Source organism: Miniopterus natalensis, chromosome 1, assembly GCF_054644295.1.
Source record: "Miniopterus natalensis isolate mMinNat1 chromosome 1, mMinNat1.hap1, whole genome shotgun sequence".
In the NCBI taxonomy this organism is placed as follows: domain Eukaryota; kingdom Metazoa; phylum Chordata; class Mammalia; order Chiroptera; family Miniopteridae; genus Miniopterus; species Miniopterus natalensis.
In genome coordinates, this window is record NC_142081.1 from 52,582,177 (window position 1) to 52,602,999 (window position 20,823).

Genomic DNA, 20,823 nt, shown 5'->3' on the forward strand with positions numbered 1-20,823 from the left:
GGTTCATCCATGTCTGTGTCAGTACTTCCTTTTTATTGTGGAATAATATTCTGTTGTACGGATATATCACTTTGTATTTATCCATTTATCTGTTGATGGACATTTGGGTTGTTTCCACTTTTTGGCTATTATGAATAATGCAGCTGTGAACATTTGTGTTTCTGCATGTCCTTTTATACACACACTCACTTGTGCACACACTCACACACACACTCACACACACACTCACACACACACTCACACACACTCACACACACTCACACACACACTCACACACACTCACACACACACTCACACACACTCACACACACTCACACACTCACACACACACACACTCACACACACACAGTCACACACACACTCACACACACACTCACACACACACTCACACACACTCACACACACACTCCTACACACTCACACACACACACACACTCACACTCACACTCACACACACACAGTCATACACACACTCACACACACACTCACACACACACACACACTCATACACACTCACACACACTCACACACACACACACACTCACACACACACACTCCTACACACTCACACACACACTCACACACACTCACACACACTCACACACACACACTCACACACACTCACACACACTCACACTCACACACACACACTCACACACACTCACACATCCCACCCCTCAAGTGCTAAAAGCGGTGACTCTGGATTGCGCATCCGTGCTTCCCGGTCGGTCCCTTCACAGCAGCAAGTGCTCTGTAGCAATAAAAACCTCCCCGTGGGGGCTGCTACCCTCCGCCCGCCCCACCTCGCGCCTCCTCCCGCCCCCGGGGCGGCGGCGGGGGTCGCGCTCCCAGTCGGTGCCCTCGGCCCGCGCACCCTGGGCTCGGCTCGGCTCGGCTCGGCTCGGCTCGGCGGGGCTGCGGGCTGCGGGCTGCGGGCTCGGCGGGGCGGCGGCCGGTCCGGCTCCGGCGGAGGGAGCCGAGGCTCGTCCCTGCCTGCCCGCGGCCGCCCGCAGGCTCGGGCTGCTCGGCGCCCCAAGCCTCCCGCATCTCCCCACCGCACGCCGTCGCGGCACCGCGGAAGGAGGGAGGAGGGGGGTAATTCAGCCTAGAGGGAGGGCTTTTGAAGGGCGGAGCCAAGGCCGACGCCAGGAGAACCCTTCAAATAGGGCCCCTCCGGCTGCCGGGAGCGCCCCTGGGACCCCTGCCTGCCCGCGAGGAGCAGCCCCAGACTGACGAGGCCATGGAGCCCCAGGAGTACAGGGAGAGAGGTGAGCCCTGGCCTCCCGGGCCCTCTGCCCAGCCGCAGGAACTGCTGTTGGTTGTGGGTCCTTAGATTTTGGGGTGTCATTTGACTGGGAGTTAGAACTGCCTTCTGAGAGCCGGCTGCCGCAAATTTTTTCTGAGAAGGGAACGTGGGATCAGACTTTGAAACTTTTCTCCACCCCTCCTTCGTCTCCCCTCTCACATCCCCGCTCTCGTAGACGTCCACTCCACCCTGACATGCTTTGCTTTTCTTCTTTCCCACAAAACAGAAGATTTGGATTCCTGATCCACTAAATGGCAAAAGGGGGATCGATTACTCATATCTGAAATAGAGAAAAAATTCCCTAAGTGTTCTGTAGGCACTGAAAAATCTTTTTCTTTCTTTCTTTCTTTCTTTCTTTCTTTCTTTCTTTCTTTCTTTCTTTCTTTCTTTCTTTCTTTCTTTCTTTCTTTCTTTCTTTCTTTCTTTCTTTCTTTCTTTCTCTCTCTCTCTCTCTCTCTCTCTCTCTCTCTCTCTCTCTCTTTCTTTCTTTCTTTCTTTCTTTCTTTCCTTTCTTTTCCTTTCTCTCTCTCTCTCTCTCTCTCTCTCTCTCTCTCTCTCTCTCTCTCTCTCTTTCTTTCTTTCTTTCTTTCTTTCTTTCTTTCTTTCTTTCTTTCTTTCTTTCTTTCTTTTCTTTCTTTATATTCGTTGTTTTATGTGTGAGCCTATCAGCAGTGCTCTTTCTTTTAGTCATACATCCTGTAGCTATTTAGTGAGCAGCTACTGTGTATCAAGCCTGTGTGCTGGGCAAAACCAAATGGCTATCCTGGGTTCAGGCCTGGCTCTCCTTGGAGGGGCAGGAGGTAGTTGCTTAGAGTTCCTCTCCCTGTAAGTTTCTATGTTTTCATCTTACTATCCGGTTGCATCACCTGAAATTCCTTTGCTGTGTTAAAAATCCAAGTTTTCCCTCTCCTCCGCCAGGCGTAACTCACTCAGTGGCTATCAGCCCTCAGACTTCAGTGCGCATTAGCTTCTACCATTGCTTTCTGAAGGCACTTTGAGCTGAGGAGCAGTTTCTGCAGCTGTGGACATTTCTCCTGGGAGTGCAACACAGATGCATTTCATAGTGTCCCCGGACAAGCAAGGGGCTGGGTGTAGGGCTCTCAGACCTCTGGCCGGGCCCTGCTGCGGTCCCCAGAAGCCCTGGGCTGTGGGAGGGTTGAAGGAGAGCAAGGCGAAGAGAGACGGGCATGAAATCTTTTTGTCTCATTCACACTTTTGTCTGAGGCTGGTCCTGCTCATAAGAAGAGTCTCAGGTTCCCTCTCCTTTTCTCTATTTTATTTTATTTTTTTGCATGGGGATAAGGAGCCTAAGGAGTACCAAGGAGGCATTATAGATCTGAGCGAGACAGAGAGGGGAGCACACAGACACAGACGGACACAGACAGACAGACATAGGCACAGACAGACATAGACACAGACACAGACAGACAGACACAGACACAGACAGACACAGACACAGACACAGACAGGGAGGTGGAGAGAGAGATGGAGATAGACTCAGAGGGAGAGACTCAGATGGATGCTGTCTCCTGGAGCACTGAAAGGAAAGAGAGAATAAACAATTTGCAGTAGCTTCAGAATGTTTGAACCTGGCTACCTTTCTTCCTTAGTCACTTGTTCATTCATCTGGTATCTTTTTGTCTTTCCTTTTTTGAGCATCTAAAAGGTGTGCTGTGGAGGCCCCGGGAGGGAGATAAAGTGATTAGGACAAGGCTTCAGGCTAGGGCAGGGTTCTTAGCTGGGGCCTACGGTGGTGCTTGAGGGATTCCATGGACCTCAGAAATTACAGACTAAATTTTGCGTGTATGTCGGCCTATAGTTTTAATCCGATTCTTAAAGAAGTTTATGGGTGTAAAAAACATGAGGAATTACGGGCCCAATGGGAGTGGTGGAGAGAGTTTTCACCTTTCACCAGAGCCCGGCATGGGAACTTGCCGCCGGTGCTAACAGAGAGCGGTGTGTGCGCGAGCGCCTGGGGGAGCCTGTGTGCCAGTATCTGGGGGAAAGGGCCGCAGAGTTTCCCCTGAAGCTGAGGCCGTGTATTCACAGGTGTCCTCTTTTTGAGGACAGAAGAAAGGTGGGAGAGATGATCGAGGCTGATGTGGATGGGGGGGGGGGGGGGGAAGGACATGTTTTACGCTGGCCCTGCAGTTTTGTGCTTTGGAGATTTCCTCTCTTGTTCATTTGTTCACTCATACATTCCCTCCATCACTCATTCACTCCCTCACTTGCTTTTTCTTCTGAACACAAGGCCTCTGCCGGGGATCAGACCCCCGCCCACCCATGAACCCATCTTCTTCACCAAGTTTTTTAGCCCAGACGTGAGGGGCACAGGCACTCATGGGCCAGGCCCAATCAGGGGACATGAGGCTGGTTCCTCTGCCTCCCTTGTAGGAAAGCAGATGGTGGATTACATCTGCCAGTACCTGAGCACCGTGCGGGAGCGGAGGGTGACCCCAGACGTGCGGCCAGGCTACCTGCGAGCCCAGCTGCCCGAGAGCGCGCCTGAGGAGCCCGACAGCTGGGACAGCATCTTCGGGGACATTGAGCGAATCATCATGCCTGGGGTGAGATACGGTCACCACAGAGTGGCTCTGGATTTTGGGGTATAGGGGGTGGGCGGTAGGCACGAGAGAGGCCTGGGATGACCCTTCAGCTACTTGGCCAACATCCAAGCCCAACTTCTGGGCACGTGGAAGGCCAGGACGCTGACTGAAATTGGGTTTCTGAGCTAGAGAGAAGAAGGACTGCATCCCAGGGCCTAGCTGGACGGAAGTGTGAGGTCTAACGGAATGCGGGGAGAAGTGAAAATTGGGTTTGAGGAGAGAAGATGGAGGGAGGAGGCTGGGGATCGTCCCCGAAGCACCAGCTGGCAGAACCAGGGACTCTTTCACAGAATTCTGAGACATGCCAAAGAGAAAGAAGGACACTGAGAACACATCCCCTGAGGGCACCCCGACGGTCAGGTTGGGCACCTGGGAGGCTGAGTGAGTCCCATCTGTCCCCTCCTTTCTCCTCCAAGAGGTGTCAACCGTGTCCTTTCTTATCAAGGGGGGGCGGGGGGTGTCTTGTGATTGACCTGCTTTTCAGGAGCAGGAAGGGGCTTTCCCTGAATCAGCCATACTCCCAGAGTCAAAGGGCTCAACCTGGTGACAGCCAGGGACCGGGGGATAGACAGAAGCTGGGGGGTGCACAGGGCTGGAGCTGAGGCCCGCGGCCATGGGCCGTGATGATGCCCTTGCCACCAGGAGTGAGGAGCTGTGCCAAGGCCTTCATGCTGAAAGTGCACCAGCCCTCCTCCCACGGAAGGGCTGCCTTTTACTAAGCTCCATGCCACGTGCCAGGCACTGTACCTGCTGCATAACTGGCCAGCCTGTTTTATCTGATAGTGACCCTAGAATCCCTGTTTTACATGTGAGTAAACTGAGGCTCAAAAAAGCTCACTGTCTTCCCAAAGCCACAAAATGTGTGCCTGACAAATCCAGGATTTTAACCTTGGCCAGTCTTACTCCAAAGGCTCTGCCGTTTCTCCTACGCCAATATCTCTGATAGTGAGTGACCGAGTGCCTTAGACTGAGCCCACACACCAGGCGCCACTCTTTGAGCTGCGCCCCAACACCAGGCTGTCTGCTCACTCCCCCTGCTTGGGGCCTTGATGTTCCAAACAGCACATGTCCAGCTGCTCTTCCCGAGGCCGACTGGAGGTCTGCTTCCATTACCCCTAAAGAGCTCTGGACTTAGGTGTGACAAGAAGTGTGCTTGGAGGCAGGGGTGAGAAATTGTTCAGACTCAGAAAGGGATGGCAAGTTTGTGGCAAGCCAAATACTTATTTCTCTCTGACCACCCTGTTTCACAAGCATCTTTCAAAAAATTTTGTATCAGTAACGCTTTACCAAGGAGGCTAGCTCCCCGATAAGATTATCTCCTGGATTTCGTTCTGAAAAATGTCATCTGCTGAGGGACCAACTGTAATTTGGTAGTGATGTGAAAGCAACTGTCAGAAGAGGCGGAAATAAGCTGATTCATTCGATTGAGAGGAATTCCAGCAGTTGCTGGTCAAAGAGGCTCTTTTCTGGACCCAGAGGTCTGTCTGTTTTGATAAAGGTTCCTCTGGCTTATCTTATTGTGTTTATCTGACAAGAACACACAATTGCCCCTTGATAGGATCAGGAAGTAGAAGCCCTTCTCTGGGTTTCCAAAATAATGTCGCTAAGCACGTCGATAATGAAGCCCAATCTTTCATCTCATCTCATAGGCTGTGCCAGCCTCTCAGAGACGGCCTGAAAGCTGCTGGCCCTTTCCTTTCTCATTTTGGCCAGCACCTCACTGACAACTCTGACAACTGGATTAGTTTTTCTCTCCTGGTCACCTCCTAGGCAGAAAGAGAAGGAAAACCATCATTTTGCTTTAATTCCAATCCTGGTTAAAAAAAACTTCATCTGCTCTCTTTTTAAAAAATAGTTTTATTGATTTTTAGAGAGAGAAGGAAGGGGAAGGAGGTTAAGAGGGAGAGAGAGGGGGGGAGAACCTGGGCATGTGCCCAGGCCAGGAATTGAACTAGCAACCTTTCAGTGCACTAGACGACACCCAACCAACTCAGCCACACCAGCCAGGGCAAACCTCACCTACTCCTGATGAGAGAGCAGCAGCGGGGGGAGAAGGCAGGATGCCATCCTGCTTAGGCGCTTGGCTCTGTAGTCGGCAGCACTGGGTGTTTGTGTGGGTGCTGCCCCTCCGAGGGGTGTGTGATCACGGGAATGCTGCCTCTCTCTGCCAGCCCCAATTCTCATCTGTAAAACAGGGATAACGGTAGAACCTACCTCATAGGGGTGCTGCGAGAATTAAATAAGATAAATCATGGAGAGTGGAAGATGTCCCCTGCGATGCCCTCTGCCCGGTGAAACTCTGAGGAAGAGGTCTGATCACCTAAGAGTCAAGTCAGGGTAGTGACATGTCCATCACCGGGTGATTATCATTAACATTAGCGCTTTACATTTGACACATTTCCTCCAGGGCAATTTATACAGCAACTCCGGGAGACAGGATTTAGTTTTTGATGAGAAACTGAGGTTGAGAGAGGTATAGGGGAAGATCCTGGTTTTATGGGGTCTGAATCCTACACAAATTTTAAGATCCCCTTTAAGAAAATAAAATTAAGGATAGAGCTCAAAAGAGACCCATACAAACAGGGGACCTTGTAGTTTAGGTTCATTAGCTTCACAGTAAATAGACAAAGTGACACAGCTGGTTAGGGGCAGAGGTAGGACTGGAACCCGTGTCCTTGACTTTAAACCTTAAGCTCCTTCTACCATACACGCTGTCCAGGACACTGTCCTAGCTCTTGAGGGGTAAAAGGAATTTGTGCAGCCTAAATAACTCGATACCATACTAAGATGTCATTATGATGAGTTCTCTAGTAGAATGAGAGTATTCCATGGGCTCCCAGAAGGGATCAAAGGGGCTAGGGAGCTGGGGAAGGGTTTGTGGAGGAAATGAATATTTAGTGGCTTTCTAAGAATTAACAGGTTTTGGAGGGTCAGGTCTGTATGGGAAGTGCCTTCCTGTCAGGGGACACAGCATTACTCAAAGACAGGAATGCACAAATGAACAGGGTGTGTTTGTGGAGAAGTGAGATAAAGCCAGATTATATCATCAGTGAGGCCGATGAGTCCCTGAGGATGCTTCAGAGATCTGTTTTAAGGGTCCTTCCTGTCTACCTGGCTCCTCCTAACATCTGATTAATCTGATTGTGGGCTCAGGGGTTAGCCTGGAGGCATGGGCCCATGCCCATGGGTTGGCACTTCTCCTGCCTTCTTCTCTCTTCTCTCCATCCTCACTGGGAAGCTAAGGACAGCTTTGAATCCATTCACACTGACCCTCTGCAGAAGCTGCATGGCCAGGGAGCTCAGAGATCCATAACGCAAAGAATGCAGCCTGCAAGCAACCTGCTGTTCCCAATAGTCTCCCCTTCTTTTTATTACTGGGCAGGGGTGGCATGGGAGATGAGCATTGGAGACTAATGGCAACATCACCCAGAATCCCCAACTCTAATTACTATAGAAATTTTCATTTCACATACTCCCTTCTGGTCTTTGCATATGTGCAGATGCTCCACCGAAGAACTAGCTTAGAGTATGAGAAATGTGGATGGCAGGAACACCATGAATATGCCTTATTTTTATGGAGTTGTGTCATTCATTTGGCTGCCTTCAAAATGTCAGCCCATCTCTAGACTGGGTGCTTCCCCTTGCCAGGGAGGGTCTCTGGAGGAGGAAAGCCTCCCTCTCATGCCTCCTGGTGTCACCTGTGTACATGCTCTGTCCCCAGGTGGTGCATTGGCAGAGCCCCCACATGCATGCCTACTACCCAGCCCTCACCTCTTGGCCATCACTGCTGGGAGACATGCTGGCTGATGCCATCAACTGCTTGGGATTCACCTGGGTGAGTAGCAACGGCTGTGTCTGTAACCAGCGGCAGTGGGGAACACAGCAGGAAGTGACATCCCGGGACACACTTATTTTATCCTGGTCTCTGAACAGGGTTCCAGGTTAAATATTAACAATGGCTACATTTTTTGAACTTAAGCTTTACATAAGTTATCTCATCTTATCCTTTAACCCCATGGAATCGTGAGTATTGGCCCCATTTTGGAAGTGAAGAAATTGAGGCTTAAGTAACTTATCTTGCCCTGACCACAAGCTCAAAGAGACAAGAGATGAGATTTGGACTGAGATCTGCTTATTGCCACAGTTTGTGACCCTAACTAAACAGTTTGGTGCCTGTGGGAACAACTTCCCTTGTGCTCTTGTCTGTGAGGGTTTCAGGAAGTGCCTAAGGCTTCCCTCACTAAGCCCTTAAGCACCAATCAGCCTTAAATTATGCCACACGCCTCCTGGAACAGCTTTATGTTTTAAGCCTGAACCCGGTTACAGGATGTGCGTGGGTGCGTGGGTGGGGTGGAGGGACCCGAGGGGAGGAGAGTTGCTTTTTCCAGGAAGGAGTGCTTGCTTTCTTAGTCCAAAAACTTCCCCTTGGCCTTTGGAATGCCTCTCAGCTGGGTATTTAAGGGACTTGGGGAAGCAATCATTTCTACGGCTCGGGGTCCCAGGGGACTCCACCTCATCGAGGGTGGCATGAATCCAAAGCCCCACGTTCTTTTCTCTTTTTGGTTTGGCAGAGGATGGGGTGGGGCTGGGGCACAGGGCCTGACATTGGCCCCTTCTCCAGAGGAATACTAGGGCAGAGGCAGGTGTATTTCTGGGGCTGGTGGGCACACCTTGGTGCCCTGGGGCTGTCCAGATGAGGTTGCTTTCCCTCTTCCAGGCTTCCAGCCCTGTGTGCACGGAGCTGGAGATGAACGTCATGGACTGGCTGGCGAAAATGCTGGGACTCCCAGAGCACTTCCTGCACCACCACCCCGGCGGCCACGGGGGAGGCGTCTTGCAGGTGCCTCCATTATCAAAGCTCCGCTAGCACAGGGAATAAGTAGAGATAGATAAGCCAGACCCTTGCCTGGGCGGTTCTCCTGTTCCCCAGGAGTCTCCACATGTCACTCACACCCCCACCATCCCTGCCACCACCATTGCCATTACCGTCATCGCTGTCACCTGGCTAAGTCACCACCTCCACCGGGGCCACACCCCACCATTGCCGCCACTGGCATCTCAGCTTCCACTTCGTTCATAGCTGCTGCCACTGATTCCACTCTTTCTTTTTCCTTTCCTTGAAAAAGATGAAAAAGACAAGGCATCATCACATTTCCGGTATGACTGGATTCAGGTTCTTAGTTTGTAACCTGACAACTCCCTTTTCTTGTCCCATTTTACACCTTATGGTAAACGGCAAAGAGTAGCAAGTAGAGACTCCTTCCCATCCCTTCTAGGTCCAGGAGATCCTCGGCAGTGAGAGAAATGAACAGCATACATCAAATTATCTTATCCTACAAGCCTGTCTTTTGTATATCTATCAAATGATGGTTCTTCGAATATTTCTCTCTCTCTCTCTCTTTTTTTTTGTCAAGAGTAATACAGCATAGTGGAGCTTTCTGGGTGCCAGCCAGAGACCACGCCCATTGCCAGGTGCTTTTGCATCTATAAACCCTTGACATTCGTGAGGGCATGGTTCTGAGAACTTTGAAGACCTCCAAATTCTTGAATTCTATTATAATGTGTACTTTTCTTAGTTTTATAATCTGTAAATAGGATAACATCATTTCCCTCACACCTCACACTCACAGAGTGGGTATGAGGATTTAAAGAATTCTCCTATGAAATAAAAATATCCACGCTGCCCTGAGATGAGAACCGGAAAGTTTGAAGGGTCCACTTGTTAGCTAAGTGACTCCCTCTCTCACTTCAACCTTGCACCAGGATTAAAATGTGAACCTCGCAAGAAAGACAAATTATTGTACGTCGTGGACGTTCTGGGTTGTAGCAAGTAGTTAAAACTTCAGATAGTATATCTGGGAGAACATGCTAAATGTCTGCTGTACGTGATCTTGCTTTTCCTCCATTCGTCTCAAGAAACCTATAGGTAAATATCATCATTCCTCAAGTTTTGAGATAAGAGCCCTGAAGCTCAGAGAGGTTAAAAACTTGCCCCGGGTCACACAGCTGGTAAGTGAAAGAAGAGCTTGCCTGATCCCATTTTACCCTGTATCCATCAGCCGCGTGAACTTGGCTTAAGTCCTGTAATCGCTCTGAGCATCATTATCTTCATCTATAGACCAGGATCACAAGAATCTCAGAGAGGTTTTATGAGGTGCCAATGGGATGACAGAATGTTTTGTAAATTATAAATTGCTGTGCAGAGGTAGGTGGTATTATTGTTACTGCTCTGCTGGCTTCCTTGCTGCGGAGTAATTTCCAGCCACTGACTATCTAGGGGGATATGGTCATACCACTCCCGTGACACTGTCTGCCGGGCTTTTCAGCAGCGAGCTATCAGCTGTGGGTCTCCTGAAGATTTCAAGAAGCAACGACACTGAAGACTGAGCGGATGAGTGATGAGAAACTGACGATTCTGTGAGGCTGCTGAGGTGCCCCCAGGAGGCCCAGAGCCATAACCAGAGCAAAGTCCTATCCACCGCTCATTGGGATGATCACGACTCTCAACCCAGAGGCAGTTAGAGGGACATGCTCCATTTTATAAATGAAAAAAGTCTTCCAGAGGGAAAGTATTAGATCAAGGTCCCAAGAGCCACTGGCAACAAAACCGAGGCCAAAGTCATCAGTCTCTCTCAAAGGCCAGGGTCCCTCTTTGAGATATCCCTGTGGAAAGAAACTCTGTTTCCATACCTAATAAATTGGGAGTGCTTTCTTTTAAGCATTTTTTTTTTTTTTTTTTTTACATGGGGAACAAACATATGTATAGGCAAACTTGTATCTAGCAGGGGCTAAACATTTTCTTTTTGGTCTCTGTGGCCTCGCTAATAAAGATGCTGGTTTTAGGTGAAAATTTGCTTTCATTGCTTCCCTGGAAAGTTAGAGAGAGGTGCCTCAGGATTGCTTAGGGTGCTGTGAATGGAGAATGCAGAATAGACATGAGCTTAGTCAGGAGATGTGTGCTTTTTAAGGAATAGCTATTCACACACACACACACACACACACACACACACACACCTGTGAAGAGCCTGGGGGACACTGGAGAGAACACAGGGAGAGGCTGCCACTGGCGATCCTTCTTCCACTACAGAGCACAGTTAGTGAGTCCACCTTGATCGCCTTGCTGGCAGCAAGAAAGAACAAAATCCTGGAAATGAAAGCATCTGAGCCCGGGGCCGACGAGTCCTCCCTGAACGCGCGGCTCATTGCCTATGCTTCTGACCAGGTGAGTTGCCCACCATAGGCCATTCCTTGGCTTCTGGAGTTATAGTCTTGGGGCCATTTTCTTCTAGACATGCATATACTGGGGCTTAGGGAAGCTCCGGCCTGTGAGATTGTCCCCAGGGACGTTAGGGACAGACAAATGTCAAATGCTATATTTGACTCTCTTAGTCTGGCTGCAGCAGTTTCTGGGGAGTGCTCCTCCCAGGATGACTCTGCTAACGGGTTTCCATGGTCCTGCCAGGCTCACTCCTCGGTGGAAAAGGCTGGTTTGATTTCTCTTGTGAAGATGAAGTTTCTGCCTGTGGATGACAACTTCTCACTCCGAGGGGAAGCTCTCCAGAAAGCCATCGAGGAAGACAAGGAGCGAGGCTTGGTGCCTGTCTTTGTAAGTCAGAATGTGTTCTAAGCTTAGGATGGTAGAATCTGGAGGTGAGGAAGGAATTGTGGCAGAATTCAGGTAAGTAACATGCTGTAAACAAAAGTAAAAAGGCTTTCAAGTGCAATGTTTTACAATTTATAAGTTGTTATTCACTGGAGTGTGAGGAAATAAATTTTGGGGGTCAAAACTAGCATTAAAAAGAAAAGACATAGAATAGAAAATCTCAGAGTGCATTCCTGTAACCAGAGTATATAATGTTTTGTGAAAATTTTATTTCAAATACACATGCATATATGCACTAGATTACCCTATAACATGTATTTCTTACTGTGGGTCATGGCAAAATATAGTGTGAGATACACACTGTTCCAGCAGGAAGGGCAGGGTAGATAACATCTGTGACTAAATTTTCTTTCAGGCCAAATGTGTCACAAGAGCCCACCTTCCCACGTTAACTTCCTGTGTTTTCCTCCAGGTCTGTGCAACCCTGGGGACCACCGGAGTCTGTGCGTTTGACTGCCTGTCAGAGCTGGGTCCCATATGTAAGTCTGCCCTGTCTGGCTGGGAAGACAAGTAATAAATTCTAGAATATTCCCTAGAGCAAGAACCTGAAACCAGCTCCGTCGAATTATCTTGCCCCTCCATCATCATTGCAGAGAGAGTGTGTGGGAAGAGCCGCCAAAGATCACAGATATCTTCCTCTAGACAGCCAGCTCACTGCTTTTCCCAGAGGCATGACCAAGGATTAGAGCTGCTGTCCCTTTTGTCTTGTCCTAGGAGGCAGTGGTGGGAGAGCCTCAGGCTTCTCACCCTCTCACTTGTATGTCAAAATCTGCTTAAAGCAGGCTGCCTCCCAAAGCACAGAGAGGATGAGGCATAGAGAAATATCTTCCAGTCTAGGCTAAAAAAAATGAAAAGTATAGGATAGGCAAAGCCATGGGGGGAGATCAAGACAGGAAAAACCTCCCAGCGTGAGTGTTTAAATCTCCTAGAAGAACCCAGCTCGGAAAGAGGGACATCCCCTCTCTAATGCTTCTGTTAGATGCATTAACATTGCTCTCCAGGCCAGTGGAAGTTGGTTTCTGTGTCGGAAAGCTCTAGGATGAGGCCCACAGGGTGTTGACCGCTGGTTAGTGAGGGGAAAAGGCCAGGGTGGGGCTCTGTGGGCTTTCCCTTTGGGAGGTGGCGGGGCCTCATTCTGCCCACTCCTCACACCGAAACTCCCTCTCATCGCCACGTGCCTTTGCGTCCCATGCCGCCAGAGCAGGCCGGCCTTTCCCAGCTCTTCTCCTGTAGCCCACCAGCCAGCTGGGCCGGATAAGAGACGCCTTTTAGCTGGCTGGTGGCAACCCCCTTTTACCCCCAGTCCCAGCTCCCAGCCAGATGCTGTTTGCCTCTTCAGGTGCCAGGGAAGGGCTGTGGCTCCACATCGATGCTGCCTACGCGGGCACCGCCTTCCTGTGCCCCGAGTTCCGGGGCTTTCTGAAGGGCGTCGAGTATGCCGACTCCTTCACCTTTAACCCTTCCAAGTGGATGATGGTGCACTTTGACTGCACCGGCTTCTGGTGAGTGTGGCGGCCCAGCTCCCGCCCTCGGGAAAGCCTTGCTGCCTCTGGAGAGGCCTCGGCCGCTGATGCCCACTGGGAAACCCACAGGGTCAAGAACAAGTACCAGCTGCAGCAGACCTTCAGCGTGAACCCCATCTACCTCAGGCATGCCAACTCGGGCGCAGCCACCGACTTCATGGTGAGTGGCCAGAGCGAGCAGCGGGGGGGCCTCTGGAATGGAAGCTGGACTGCACGTGACCCCCTCCCCCCAGCGTCTCCTGTAGGTCAGCTTTGTCAGAAAGTGGCACATTGGGAGTCCACCCCGTAATATCAATACTGCATACCTTTGGTTTCAAACTGTGCCCGGGATGAAACCCAGAGCACTTTAAAAACCCTAAAAATGAGACCAACCTTTGTCTGCATGTCTCCTAAATATTTGTGGCATTTTAAAATTTATCTTTATTCCCAGAAAGTCTCCTTACCATAAATGGACCAATTCTCTTCTTCCTCTGTCCTGGATAACCTTGTTTGCCTGCTACCCAGCAGCAGGGTAGGGTGGAGAATTTCCTTGAGTAGGGAAAGGGGCTCCTTGCTTAAAGCACTGTTATGTTTTTGTCCCTGTAGAGAAACTGTGGGAGGCTCCGCTGTGGGGTGGGGCCATGGCCATGCTTCCTGAGTTTCTGGATGCCTCTAGACATTCCCGGTGTCTCCACCAGCTGCATCTCAGTCTCTCCAACCTGCCCATGTTCTCAGCCTGTACCATCTCTTGGGGGAACAGGTCTTTCAGATTTACTCCCCAGTTTGAAGATGAGCCCTTCCTGTAATTGTAGGGCAGGCAGAGATGTGAACAAATAAATTGCTTGTCATGGCTAAGGGAAGACAGCAGTGGCCTTTGGGAAACTTAGTGGACCTTGACTTATTTCTTTACATTCAATATTATTTTGTATTAGTTTCAGGTGTACAGCACACTAATTAGACAATCATCTACTTTACCAAATGTTCCCCCAATATTTCCATTACCCATTTGGCACCATACATAGTTATCACAATATTATTGACTATATTTTCTATGCTGTGCCTTACATCTCCATGACTATTTTGTAACTACCAATTTGTACTTAAAAAAAAATCTATCATCTATCTATCTATCATCTATCTATCTATCTATCTATCTATCTATCTATCTATCTATCTATCATTATCTATCTATCTATCTATCTATCTATCTATCTATCTATCTATCTATCTATCTATCTATATCTATCTATCATCTATCATCATCTATCTATCTATCATCTATCATCATCTTTATTGATTTCAGAGAGAGGAAGGGAGAGGGAGAGATATAGAAACATCAGTGATGAGAGAGTCATTGGTCAGCCTCCTTCTGCATGCCCCCTGCTGGGCATTGAGCCTGCAACCCGGGCATGTGCCCTGACCAGGAATTGAACCTCGATCTCCTGGATCCTAGGTTGATGCTAAACAGCTGAGCCACTCCCTGCTGGGCTCATTTGTACTTCTTAATACCTTCACCTTTTACACCCATCCCCCCAAACCCCCTCCCCTCTGGCAACCATCAGTCTGTTCTCTGCATCTGTGAGTCTGGAACCTTACTGTTCATATTTCTACATCTAGAAAGTGCTGCCTTATGCTTTTTCTTCAGTCACCTCTAATCCCATGGATTTAATTTTCAAGTCTACAAAGAAACTCCTAGAAAACTAAAGCTGTTGCTTGAGAGCCTGGGGTTCTTCCCTACTGCTCTGACCTGTGCCCCAAGCTCTTTTTCACCCACGTGGCTGCAGCTCTGAATAGAAGCCCACAGCATCCTGGGAGAGAAGATTTAGGGACTTCATCCCTGGGGCCCTGGAGCCACCCCAAATCAGGGCTAGGTTCTCTGACATCAGGGATGCGCCCTCTCCCTCCCCCATAGTGAATGGGGCATTGTCTTGCCCTCGGCAGAGGAGACCTGCGAATTTTGAAAGCACACAGAGGAGGTTTGGGAATGCCTTGAGTTAAAGAAGAGCCATGTCACCCTTTGTAAGTCCAAATTTACTGTCCAAAAGGAAGTATTAGGTGGAACCACCCAGCTGGGTCAGCATGGGTTGGTTTTGGAATAGTGACAAAAGGAATAGCTGGGGATATGGACAGAGTGTGAGGAAATCAAAATTAAAATAATCTCCTCCTCTCCTTTAATTTGCTGGTGAAATAAAGTAGCTAAATGTTTTTTCACCCCCACCTGAGGATATTTTTTCCATTGCTTTTCAGAGACAGTGGAAGGGGGAGAGAGAGAGAGAAACATCGATGTGAGAGGCACATCAATTGGTTGCCTCCCACATGCGCCCACAGGGATCGAGCCTGTATGTGCCCTTGGCTGGCATCGAACCCGGGACCCTTCAACCCATGGGCTGATGCTCTAACCACTGAGCAAACTGGCTAGGGCTAAGCAGCTAATTTATAGCCACCTGGAAAACAATGTTTTTAGGAGAAGGCCTCTGTCAGACATTCATTATTCATCTAAAAAGTGGTGGAGTTAACGCCTTCCCTCTTACCAGGGATTTTGTTCCATGTCTGGGTTTTGATGCCCTCTGCTGGTAAATAGAAGTTTCCAAGCTGGTCTTCAGCACTTGTGCTTGGAAAGCAAAGGCTTAGTCCTTGTTGTGGGAGAAACACTGTCTCAACAAAAGGGTCATGTCCCAACTGTGCCTGGGGCAGGGCGCTGGGGTAAAAGATGAAGGTGAGCGTGTTTCTGAGGATTTGGCAATCCTGTGGATGAGTAGATAAATATCCAGTGGGGGTTAATATTTATTTCCTGTCAACAGAAATTGTGGTAGAAGCTTCCTGACATTTGAGGAAGAGGTCACTAGAAACCACGTTGCCTATCAGAATAACTGTGAATATTTTCCACACCCTTTGCTCTTTCAGATCTGAGAAATCGGTTAGATATCGCTTTGAAATTTTTCAAATCTATGGTGCCTGCAACCTTGAACTTTGAACTCTGTTGAATTTAGTCACCAGAAAAAAAGGTCAAATTTAGTCTAACAGAGGCCGAAATGCAGATTCTCATTTGAGATCTGAAAGCTGGAGCGATGACTCCCGAGGGCACAGGAATGTCACAGGGAAAAGTGAGGAGAAGGAAGTGAGATTAACTAATGACCATCTTGGTGCTCGGCAGAAATACTACTGTGATTTGTAGCTCACATTTTAATTGTATAAATAGCCACACTGACTGACAACTTCCTGTGAAGCTCTTTGTATCCGTTTTCCTCGAACCACTTCCCTGGGGGGGTGCTGTCCCTTTTCTGTCTCACAAGGACAGTGGAGTGGCACTGCTCAAGGTCACAGCCTGATGTGGTGGAGCTGGAGGAGAAACCTAGGTCTGCGGGCGCCAGCCTCTGAGCTCTCCACCACTGTACTTTACAGTTTGGGGTGGGGGTGGAGAATAGACATAGAAGTTTATTTTCTGCTATTCAGAGAACTGAGGTTCTTTTAGGAAAAAAAAAATATTGCCCTTATCTTGAGTTTCAGCCTCAGTTGAAATGTGTAAAGCTGCACTTAAATATAAAGAGTCTTCTTCGTTTAGGGTCATGGACTTGGTTTCCACTTGTCCTGCTCATGGACAAGGGCTCACTGGTCACCTTCACCAGGGACTTGGCCACATGATGGATCAGCCGTTGGGTGACTCTCCTGGGCTGCTCCGTAGCAACAGCTTCTGAGTTCTGGCGACACCGACCATCCCTGGAGGGCTGGGCAGGCGAGGACGATGAGGCCCAGGCAGGCACCCTGGTCTCTAACGGGCTCTGTGCTCCTCCCTTTTAGCACTGGCAGATCCCTCTGAGCCGGAGGTTTCGCTCTATTAAGCTCTGGTTTGTGATTCGGGCCTTCGGGGTGAAGAACCTGCAAGAGCACATCAGACACGTACGTAACAGTTTGTGCGAGGGCTGTGGGCTGAGCCTGGGCTTGCTGCGTGTCCCCGTGGGGAGGAAGGCTGGTTTCTGTTTTGCAGACCTGCCCCAGGGACCCGGGTGCTAGGCTCAGGTGTCCGGAACTGCTCATGTGCTCCTGGGAGCTGACTCTTCAGGGCGGCCACCTCTTTGTTAGCGAGAGGGACACAGAGCAGGAGATGACACAGAAAACTGCTAGAAAATATTGAGTAAGGTGCTTTCCCTGAGAGAGATCCTTAGGATTTGAACATGAAAAAAAGTTCCTGGGGCAGTGATTGGAGACGGTTTACAGAGACCATGCAGTGGAGAGAGAAGAGGGTTCTGGGTGAAGTTTGGAGCAATTTGTTTCCTCATCGTCAAAGACAGGATTAGCTGAATCCCTTGCCTTCTCTTGAAAGGGAGCAGCAGGTGTGAGAACCAGGTGATAGTAATTACTTAGTAAATATTGGATTGAGTTCCTTTTGGAGGCTTAAAGAAATTTTAAGAATTGAAAGAAAAGGCAAGTCCTGTTCTTGTTTAGTCAATATTCTTTGATAAAAATAATATAGGAAAGTTTTTAAAATGACTGAATTTCAGTGAAAGATTAATATGATACAAAGCTGAAAAGTTTTTTTATTGTGGTAAAAATATACATAACAAAATTTACAGTTTAGCCATTTTTAAGTTTACAATGAAGTGGCATTAAGTGAACTAACAATGTGTGCAACCGTCACTACTATCAGTTTCCAGAAGTTTTCCTTCATCCCCTGCAGAAACTCTGTATCAGGTTTGCAAACGTAACAGGTTTGCAAAGCCTCTCTGCAGTGTACACAGAGATGATCTGTAAAATGTGTTCTTTGTGGAATGCTGGGAGAAAAAGGGGGGTGCACACAGGGCATGTGAGGTGAAAGGTTTGAGAGGCAAGGGAAAGATGATACCTTTATGTTCAGTAGAAACAAGCTGTAGTCCTCACCAGGCACCTGCTGGGAGCGCAGAGCATGGCCTCGCTTTCGGCCCTCACTTGCCCCCTTGGTGGGGCAAGAAGCGGCGAAGCCAGGGGATGAGGCCAGATTGCCTCGATCACAGAATACAGGCCTTCTGGTTCTGGGGGTGAGTTGAAAGAAGGCCCTGAGACATGATTTCTGGAGGTAGATCTGAAATGACAAGGACTAGGGAGCTGCTGGAGGTTTTCCAGCTTGGACTATGAGCAAAATCAAACAGGGGAGAAAATTCGGCAGAAGCCATTCGGGTCTCAACTGCTCAAAGGTTTCCTGGCTTAACCCCGTGTAGCAGTGTGACAGTTTATGCGAGCGTGTCCCTTGCCTGACTACTAATCTCAGTTCTCTCTATATTTACAATTCTAGGGGACTGAAATGGCTAAATATTTTGAATCTCTGGTCAGAAGTGACCCTTTCTTTGAAATCCCCGCCAAGAGGCACCTTGGCCTGGTGGTTTTCCGTCTGAAGGTAACGCCTTCTCCCGCGGCTGTGAATGATGCTATTCGGTGATCGCTTAGCATTTTGGAAACGAAAATTCTGGGCTTCTGGGGATGCTTACAGGGGCGTGGTACAGACTGCACTTCCCTTTATCGTTCAAACAGGGTCCCAACTGTCTCACGGAGAGTGTGCTGAAGGAAATAGCTAAGGCCGGCCGTCTCTTTCTCATCCCGGCCACTGTCCAGGACAAGCTGATCATCCGCTTCACCGTGACATCCCAGTTCACCACCAGGGACGATATCCTGAGAGACTGGAACGTCATTCGCGACGCTGCGACTCTCATCCTGAGCCAGCACTGTACTTCCCAGCCTAGCCCTCAGGTCGGGGACCTCATCCCCCAAGCCAGGGGCTGCAGGGCCCTGAGCAGTGGAGTGTCCCTGCAGTGCGTCAGCGGGGCAGAGGGTGACCTAGCCCAGGCCCCAAGGATCCCCAGCGATGATCCTCAGAGGATGATCCTCGCCCAGGTCAAGCAGCCTGAGCGTGCGGGAGCCGGCTCTGGGAGGAGGGAAGACAGCCGCCACCTTGAATCCCTGCTGGACCCACCTGATGACTGCTTTTCAGAAGAGGCCCCGGCTGTCGCCAAGCACAAGCTGTCCTCCTTCCTGTTCAGCTATCTCTCGGTGCGGAGTAAGAAGAGGGCCGTGCGTTCCCTCAGCTGCAACAGCGTGCCCGTGAGCGCCCAGAAGCCGCTGCCCGCAGACGGCTCTGCGAAGAGCGGGGGCTGCTCCAGGGCTAAAGTCTTCTCTAGGTTTCCAGAGGAGATGATGATGCTGAAGAAAAGTGCCTTCAAAAAACTAATCAAGTTCTACAGCGTCCCCAGCTTTCCCGAGTGCAGCTCTCAGTGTGGGCTGCAGCTGCCCTGCTGCCCCCTGCAGGCGATGGTTTAGCCCGGGCCCTTCGCCGAGTCCACGGGCGTGTTTCAGGGAGTCTCTGAGCCCCTCGGAATTGTATGCTGAATTTGTGTGCTTATGTGTATGTGCATTTTTCTTGGGGGAGAGCCCATAATTTTGTATCAGATCCTCCTAGGGGTTTAGGTCTCATAAAAGGATACAAATGGAGAGTTTAGGTGAGCATGGTCCAGAGGCTCGAGCAGCCTGGGTAGAGAAAAAGGGCCCAGGGTGGTGAACTGACAGGCAGCTTCTGTGGTTCAGCTTGTGATATGAAATGTAATGTAGAAATAAATTGTGCTTGTCTCTGAAATAAAGCATATCCTGTGTGACTTGATTGACCACTGAAATATTGATTAATTAACCAGAGCATATCCTGGAGCCTAAATGCATGTGCTTGTGGATTCTGCTTTTTTAGGTTACTGAGGATTTGAGTTTGTGAAAAAGATGAGCCTGGAGGACCCCTCAGTATGAAGAAGGCAGGCAACTTGAGTCAGGCATTGTGGCTTATAGTTTACAAATGAGGAAACTGAGGCTCCAGGTCACATATCTTATAAGCGGCCATGACTAGGTCTGCTTGTCTTCAGTAAAACCCATGCTGTTTCCACTGTTACTTGATCAGGGGCTCTCAGTCCAGCAGGCCCCTCTGGTTCTTCCATACATTTAAGTTTTCCCTCTCTAGGGATTTTCACATTTCTCTGGACCCTGTAGTCAAATAAAAGCTGTGCTCACCGGCGGCTTGCCCATAGTTAGCACATCGGCCAAAACAATTATTTTTTTCCCATTTCAGAGGGCACTTTTATAGGGAGTAATTCTGAAACTGGTTACATGAACAATGCCAAAGGTAAACAAAGCTGGATGCTAGTTAAAGTGATAAGAACAGATTTTAATCAGTAATTTTTTTCAGTAATAATTACTATTGCAATAGAAAAAGAGTCTAGCATGAACTGGACTCAACTTTGGCCGGTACAGAGGTCACTGAGCATTTTAAAGAGAGAAAAAGGGCATAGGGAGGGGCCAGTGGGAACTCAGTAGAGTCAGAGAATTAAAAAATTTCAAAAAGCAAGGAAAGGGGGTTGGTCCATGTGAAAGCCACCTGGGTTTGCTCCTTGGTGCTTATTGAAGTTAGGCTCCTATCCTCCAATAGAGGCTGGGAAACAGGCCCACTTTCAGGTGTTGGATAGAAAAAACAGTCCATTCTTTTGGCATCCTTGAGTTTTTGCAGGCAGGTACTTTAAGGGGGTTCACAATCCAAGGATCGTGGCCTTGAGCTGTCAAACTATGTCAGTGTTTGTTCACGACTTTATAAGACAATGTTGAGGCCAGGTGGACAATGGGGCTTCGAGGAGCCTGGCATAGAATTTGGTCAAGGAGAGAATCTTTAGGAGCTTAAGGTTTCATGTTCATCTCTGTTCTCTATCAGTGGTCCCTGAACTTTGCTGTATACTGGAATCACTTGGA

At 49.1% G+C, this 20,823-nt stretch overlaps 1 protein-coding gene across 2 annotated transcripts; it reads left to right on the forward strand.

Moving 5' to 3' along the window:
- Positions 1-1,240: 1,240 nt before the first annotated feature.
- On the forward strand, positions 1,241-19,442 carry HDC (histidine decarboxylase). Of its 2 annotated transcripts, XM_016210161.2 has the most exons (12): positions 1,241-1,268; positions 3,701-3,873; positions 7,634-7,747; positions 8,630-8,752; positions 11,000-11,134; positions 11,375-11,518; positions 11,988-12,054; positions 12,915-13,077; positions 13,168-13,258; positions 16,876-16,974; positions 18,344-18,445; positions 18,580-19,442. In XM_016210161.2, the coding sequence occupies exons 1-12, from the start codon at positions 1,241-1,243 to the stop codon at positions 19,360-19,362; spliced, it is 2,022 nt and encodes a 673-aa protein (XP_016065647.2). In that variant the 3' UTR covers positions 19,363-19,442. The 2 variants fall into 2 exon arrangements, with proteins under 2 accessions (XP_016065647.2, XP_087670756.1); XM_087814630.1 differs by lacking the exon at positions 16,876-16,974.
- The last annotated feature ends 1,381 nt before the right edge of the window (positions 19,443-20,823 follow it).

Excerpts from the sequence above, each read along its gene's own strand:
- HDC (XM_016210161.2), top strand. The coding sequence starts at position 1,241 with ATGGAGCCCCAGGAGTACAGGGAGAGAG. Across the intron at positions 1,269-3,700 it reads CCAGGAGTACAGGGAGAGAG|GAAAGCAGATGGTGGATTAC; the intron begins GTGAGCCCTGGC and ends CCTCCCTTGTAG. Across the intron at positions 8,753-10,999 it reads ACGGGGGAGGCGTCTTGCAG|AGCACAGTTAGTGAGTCCAC; the intron begins GTGCCTCCATTA and ends CTTCCACTACAG.